This window comes from Catharus ustulatus, chromosome 13 (assembly GCF_009819885.2).
Source record: "Catharus ustulatus isolate bCatUst1 chromosome 13, bCatUst1.pri.v2, whole genome shotgun sequence".
Taxonomy (NCBI): Eukaryota; Metazoa; Chordata; class Aves; order Passeriformes; family Turdidae; genus Catharus; species Catharus ustulatus.
The window spans coordinates 15,735,518-15,742,810 of NC_046233.1; the positions used below are offsets into that span (position 1 = coordinate 15,735,518).

General features: G+C 38.2%; 1 protein-coding gene across 1 annotated transcript in view; it reads left to right on the forward strand.

The window, feature by feature from the left end:
- The window catches only part of NISCH (nischarin), a 29,223-nt gene extending 22,457 nt beyond the window's left edge, over positions 1-6,766 (forward strand). The window contains exons 16-21 of the mRNA XM_033071516.2: positions 447-1,763; positions 2,185-2,359; positions 3,561-3,714; positions 4,248-4,376; positions 4,742-4,903; positions 5,368-6,766. Coding sequence (XP_032927407.1) covers positions 447-1,763; positions 2,185-2,359; positions 3,561-3,714; positions 4,248-4,376; positions 4,742-4,903; positions 5,368-5,996 — 2,566 coding nt within the window. The 3' untranslated portion in view covers positions 5,997-6,766. The remainder of the gene's footprint in view (positions 1-446; positions 1,764-2,184; positions 2,360-3,560; positions 3,715-4,247; positions 4,377-4,741; positions 4,904-5,367) is intronic.
- The last annotated feature ends 527 nt before the right edge of the window (positions 6,767-7,293 follow it).

Below are 7,293 nucleotides of genomic sequence, written 5' to 3' on the forward strand. Positions count from 1 at the left end.
GCTTTTGGGTAATGACAGTGGGTACTGTTTTCTTAAACCCAGCCTTTAAGGCAAAACAATCTCTTTCATTGTATTCTGCCTCTGGTTTTTTGAACCAAAATGTGTGCAGTGTTTTTAACCTTTGAACCCTGGAATGTAGCTGGTGGTTTCAAAACCAGTAATAGCTGTCTTGTCTAGTCCTTTAGGTCATGAGATTGTGCTTACTGGGGTAGGAAAGGAAAGAGGAGTTAAACATTTTCATTTTTACTTTCTGAAGTATTATACATTACCAGCCTTTAAAATCAATGGCTGTGCAGTACAAAGATGTTCTACATAATTACACTGATTTAACTGTATTAACAAGAACAAATATCAATATCTGAGAAACAGCCCCATGAACTGTAGGTAGCCACAATTGTTTTTAAACTCAAGTTTGTACTTACTGTTGCTTTTTCTGTCTTTTGAAGTTTGGAGAGTTCAGAGGAAGAACACTGTGCAGTGCCTGACCCCTGTAGCACCATCATCTTGCCTTTTAATTGTATGTCCTACACTGCCACCAACCAAGACTTTGTCCAGCACCTTTCTGCCTCAATAGTGCAGGCTGTGCAGAAATCTGCCCCCTCCCTCACAGAGAATAAAGGAAACCCTGCTGGTGATTCCACAACCACAGACAAAGAAGATGGATATTTTGAAATGGGACTTCATGAAGGAGATCAGGCTTTTGAGTTCAGCACTACTTGGGACACTCAGTCATCCGACAACATAGCAGTGGAGGGTGTTTACATAGTCAAAATTCTCTGGAGCTTTTCAATTCACATTCATAAAGGACTCAGACAGTTTGCTTCCTGTTTGGTTTTGACTGATGAGATGCTAGCTGTGTTTGAGATTCCTCATCAGGAATTGAGAGGAAATTGCCAGCACATCCCTTCTGCCTTGAAATTAATGCTGTGCTTTCCCTACACTGATCTAATAGAATTTGGCTTTCTCCTGCCAGAAATCTGTTTAACTCTGAAGCTGAAAAACAGTGACCACTGCTTGTTTATTGTTTCAGACTCCCAGAATCTTCAAGACTTTTATTCCTGTTTACAAACATGTTGCTCTCAACACTACACATCAGTGTTACCAAGCTCCACATGGTACTCTAGAAAAGCAAATCTCCAAGAATTTCTCTGTCAGCTCATTGAGTTGAATTGCATTTCAGCAGAAGATGTTGAAATAAAAGGTTGTTTCCCAACATATCTTGTTTATGGGGGTAAAACAAATATTCAGAAAGTCTTGCATCAACCAGAGTCAGCTGGCAATAACAAGGAATGGTCAAAGAATGTTTTGTGTTCTGCACTTTATTCTTCAGTATATAAACCTTCTGATCAGAGTCCCTGTGTGGTCCATCCCTGTTGGATATTTCTAACACCCCAGCATTTGTACATAGTAAAGGTGGATTTCAGTTTACTGCCAGATAAAAGGGTAGGCACAGAGGAGATGGGAAGTGTATTTAAGCTGAATAGAATTCCACTGGCTTCACTTGTGCTGCATCCAACTCATGGTGCCACCCAGCAGAAGGGTTCATTTTTGGATGGACACGTGCTGGAGTTGCTTGTTGGATACAGATTTGTTACAGCAGTATTTGTTCTACCTCATGAGAAATTCCACTTCCTAAGAATCTACAGCCTTTTAAGGACACTCCTGCAGGATGTTAAGACTATTATTATTTTCAAAGCTTCAAGCAAATCGGATGCTGTAAAAAATCATTTTGTGGAGGCAAACAGACACAGTCAGGCAGCCAGGTAATTATTCCTGTCATGTCTCTTGCATAGTGCTTGATGTGGACTGACCCCTGTGTTTGTTGCTGTCATTGTGACTGGTTTTGAACTGTAGTATTGATGAAATACTTCTGCATTGTGCTAGTCTGCAGTAAGTGTGAATGGTTATCCTGAACTGTAGCAGTCTACCTCTTTTTTTTTGTTTTGTTGGTTTTTTGTTTTGTTTCGTTGCTGCAGTGTAAAATTCGTGGTGGATGGAAACTTCCTATTTCATGTGCCTGCAGGCGAGGTCATGGCAGGTTGACAGCTATGCTCAAGATATAAATAACTTGAACTATTAAGAATGGAAGTTTTAATGTTTGAATGAAATACAAATATTCTTGTAGGGGAAAAGCTGTGTAGGTCTTTACATTTTGGTAATTTGTGTTCTGGATTTTTATTCCAGTTTTTGCAAGCCTCATCTGACACTGTCATCCTTTTACCCATCTGAGTTTCTTATGCAGAAGATAACAGAAGACAACCAGATTCCTGTCCACCTTCATGTTTCTGTGTCTCTGCAGTATGTGGCTGGGCTGAAGGGAAGGGCCCTGGTTGAATTTTTCCATAGCAACATTGCAGAGGTATCATGTCTACACCAAGTGTACAAAAACATGCTTTGTGACCTTTCTGTACTACACAGTGTCTATAAAAACTTGCCTGATCAAATTTAGCCACAAGAATTAGGGTCTGGGAAACCTGGAAGCATTTTGATCCAGAATCTGTGTGTTATTCCATTTTGGGTTCCCTGCTACAGCAACTGGAATCCTGCAAGGGATATTTTGCTTTCAGGATCTGTGGTGCTGAACAGGAGAGTATGCTAGTATATGTCTTGAAGATGTGATTGCTCCAAGAATGTTCCTCTTTTTTCTTTAAAGTGGCAAAAGGAAAGGAGATAACAGGAATGAAATTATTTTGGGATAGTTCTTAGCTGAATCAATAAATAAATGTTCTGACTTGTATTTGTAATACTCTGCATGACTGTAACACATGTGCATGACTGTAGGTACTCCAGAAACAGGAACAGATAAACCTGAATTCTAAAAAACATTAAAATACATCTGAGGAACATCAGATTGAAAAGTAAAAATATTACCCAAAAATTACGATGTGACATTTTGAGTGATAAACCACTGTGATCTGAGTACAAATGTCACTTGAAAAGCTTGAGAAGTAGAATAATTTTTCTTATTCCCTTACCTATCTTCCAAATGTTTTAAGTGAGCACAGTTACGAGCTGTCCTTCTCTTTTTATATCAGAAAAGCTGATAAAAAAAAGCAGGTGACTCATTTAAGGGTTCACAGTAAGCCCATCAGGTTAGAAGCTGGGAAGATGCTGAGTTGGAGCAGCAGCTGCAGTGGCAAGCTGTGCTCCTGTCCTCTCCCCAGGGGGAACCCAACCCTCAGGAGCACCTGAAGGCTCACCAGAATTGAGGTTTGGGAGGCCACTGCTCTGCTGGTGATTAAAGTTTTGTCTGCAGATTTTGCCCTAAAAAGTCTTTCTTATAAATGAGATGGTTTTCTGGTTTTTTTGTAATTTTGAAAACTGGGAATAATTTTCTTATAACAGAAAAATAATTTTCTTATATAAACACAAGATATTTTCAGTGGCTGCCATTGTGGCCTCATTTAGCAGCTTTGATGTGAACTACCTCTCTTTGACCAGAGCATTTTCAGATGCTTAAGAATTTGAAGATGTTTCTCTGGGGGTCTTAAGTTGCCTCTAAGGTGATGAAACTGTCTGAAATATCAAAGTTTGCTTATGAAATTAATTTTACATCTTAGGTGGAAAATGAAGAGTTGAGACACCTCATGTGGTCTTCAGTTCTGTTTTACAAGACTCCCAATGTGGAAGTGATGTCCTGTGTGCTTCTCTCAACAAAAGCTATTTACTTTCTGTTGGATGATTCTTTTATTCATGCAGATGAGCACCAGTCAGGTAAAACTTTGATCCTTTAATCACATTACCAACTTAATCCTTCTCTGTGTGTTTGTCCTCACTCTAAGTACCAATTTTGGTCAATATTCTTAATAAAACCTTCTAGTTGAAGGGGTCAGTATTTGCATAAGGCTTTTATGTTAAAAAAACCAAACCAGGGTCTTGAGTCATGTCTGCTCCTCAGACAGACCCTTTTAGCTGCCCTTGGATCCCTGCTTTTCTCTGATGTAATTTCATAGTCCCTTTCATCATGAAAATGGAAAGTGAAGGGTAATGAACCTCATGGTGGGCATTCAGTTGAAGTGTGTTATTAATGCATTTGCTGATTTAAAACTGGTGTGTGACAAATGTTTAACAAAATGCTGCTAATAAAATTTGTTAGTATTTTGCTCGAGAAATTTTTAGCCGCTGTACCCAGTTTTTTCTTAATTTGTTTCATCAAGTGTGAGATAAGAATTCAATTGTAATATAAAAATTATGCTTTTGGACAAAGCAACCTTTCATCCTTTTTATCATATATACTTCTTTAACAGATTTTTGGAACAAAGAAAACTCAGACTGTGAAAACAGTTCTTTCCACCTCTCTTGCTGCTTTGTGCTAAAACTTAATGACCTGCAATCAGTAAATGTTGGCCTGTTTGACCAATACTTCCGAATTACTGGTGAGTGCATCTTGTGCTCTAAGTTTCTCCAGTTCTGTTTTGTTCTAGTCTTTTCTAGATGTATCCCTGTCTTTATTAGTGAGATGGAAGAGAGGTTTTCTGTTGCTTCTTTTGCTTGAATCCCTAGAGCAGTATTTGAATCATAAGTATACATTGTATTTTAAATGAAATTATGTATTTTTGAGGGATTTGTAAGGATTCTGTTGTTGTTTTCAAGAATTTGAAAGATGTCTGAATAATGATGCGTGTTTTCAGGAGAAATAATCCTTTAAAAAGAATTCTTTTCTGATGACAGTTGCATGTTGGTTCAAGAAATGGTACTGCCACATACAAACCAGTGAGTGAATGTTGTGTGTTCTCCTCAGGACATTCTGCAGATCACATTGTCACCTGCCTGACCAGAGACAGTTACAACACTCACACCTTCATTCAGCAGCTTATGGCAGTCCTGTCACTGCTAGCACGCACTCCTTCACCTGAACCAGTAGATAAGGACTTCTACTCTGAATTTGGGAGTAAAAACACAGGTAAGTCATCTTTTCTGCATGTCATGACTTATTTAGGCATCATACTTAAGGATTCACCTAAACTGTACTGATGAAAAACTCTTTTTAGGGACATTTATGCATCAATCATTTCCTATTTGATTCTTTAACTAAACTTCCTGGCTTTAATTATCTTAGATGTGCTTTATGTGAGCAGAATTGTTAGGTGTAAGAGTCTTGCACAAGTTAGTGATGGCTTCTTGCATTCACCCTGGACTTACATGGTTAGAAATTTGCAGAAAAGTATGTTGGTAATGCAAGAAGGATTCCAGCTGAGATCTGCAGTCCAAATAAAATTATTCCAATATTGTTTATAAGCAAAAGCATGTATCAATAGATGCAAAACCTAAATTCTGCCAGCTGTCAAGGATTGTTGTTTATCCTAGTACATTAAGAAAGTATTGTATAGCACTAAATAGAGATATAATGATGTATGTTTCTTGCAGGAAAAATGGAGAATTATGAACTGATTCACTCTAGCAGAGTAAAATTTATTTATCCAAATGAAGAAGAAATTGGGGACCTTGCTTTTCTAGTGGCAGAGAAGATGGATGGTTTGACCAATCTTCCATCCCTCAACATCCTTCTGTATGTGTTGGCATTTCAAGTAAATCACTTTGAAGGATCTGCTCAGAACACTAGTTCACTTCAACCTAAAACACTGATATTGACCAGCTCTGATTTGTTCCTCTTTGATGAAGATTATATCAGTTACCCACTACCTGAATTTGCTAAGGAGCCACCAAAGAGAGATAAGTATCAGCTTGCAGATGGAAGACGAATCCGGGATTTAGATAGAGTACTCATGGGGTATCAGACATATCCACAGGCCCTGACATTTGTGTTTGATGATGTTCAGAATCAGGACCTGATGCAGAATTTAACACTGGATCACTTTGGAGAAACTGATAGTGTCCCAAAGGGAAACTCCAAACAAGAGGGCAGCAGGAGCAGAGAGATCCAGTGGTACATTTTTATCCCAAGTGCAGAAAGCAGGGAGAAATTAATTTCATTGCTTGCAAGACAGTGGGAGATCCTGTGTGGTAGGGAATTGCCTTTGGAACTCACTGGGTAGTTACTGCACAGCCAAGTGGTTTCAGTGTGTGTTACAAGGTAAAGCACAGTGTTTGAGTAGGTAGCACCTGTCAAGTTCTCTTTGTTTTCGTGAGGAGCTGACCTGGAATCCCTTGCTCCCTGGTGCAGTGAACATGTAATAGTACATAGAAATATCCTGAAGTGTTAACTGGGGACTGACCTTCTTGTACAGTCTATTTTTTATGCAATAGTATATAGTGAAAAAAAAAACCATGAGACATCCTGGGAAACTGTATGGAAAATTTAAGGAGTCAACACTAGATATTCTGTCGTCTGGGGCTGTTAAGGTTTCCACTATTTTTCTGTATATATCAGTCTTGCTGTTCTATACAAATTCTAATGTGTAAATAAGGGTAAATGCTTGTGTATGTTCAAGTGCAATGTTCTTTGTACAAGAAGTATTTTGGGTATGCTGCTAATGCTTATTATTTAACGATCTTACAGTTTTACATATGTTTTTCTTTGAGGCCAAGTGTAATTATTTGCTGCCAATCATGAACTTAGTAGTAAAATTTGAGCCACAAGCAGGTAACAAATTTTAATATGGAACTATTTTCACAGGCATCCATTTTCCTTATCCAAGGATAAAAGATTTGCTTGGTAAAGATCCCCTCAGTATTGTCTTGAAAGTGGAAATACCCAATGTGGTTATATCAGCATTTTGTCAGCAAATAATGGATTTGTATCTCAGAACACAAAGTCTTTCTTTTGCCTATCTTGTCAATACAAATAAAGTGTAATTTGACAGTTTCCTTTTGGCCTTGTCTTTATTCAGGTTTATATCTTGTGTTTCCAGGACACCATATGGCAGTTCAGCAGCACACATTCTGTTCCTAGAGTGCATTGTAAAGTATGAAATGTGCAGCAAGATGAAAGAAGAAAATAGTTCATTCTACTCTAACAAGATTGCTAGTCCATAAACACTGCTGAGTCATGAAAACTAAGGATCTGCAGCCTCTAAACACAATTTGAGGATTTATTTCAAGTACTTTTGCTTCTCTATTAAATATTAGAGATTTTCTTTCTAACCTGTCACGTTTTAACTTGATGTTTACTGTGCCCAACAAGTTTTAGCTTCCACCATGACAGTAAAACCCCTACTCACTATCCTGAAGACAGATACTGAGACTTTGAAAAAGAATGTTCTAAATCCAGTGGGATTAAGAGGGGAAGAATGGTTTTGATACTTATGTGACAGCTGATGCTGCTTAAAACTGATGCTCCTTAAACACATAGAGAAATCTGGGTTGGAAGAGAGCTCTGGAGGTCCAAGCTTT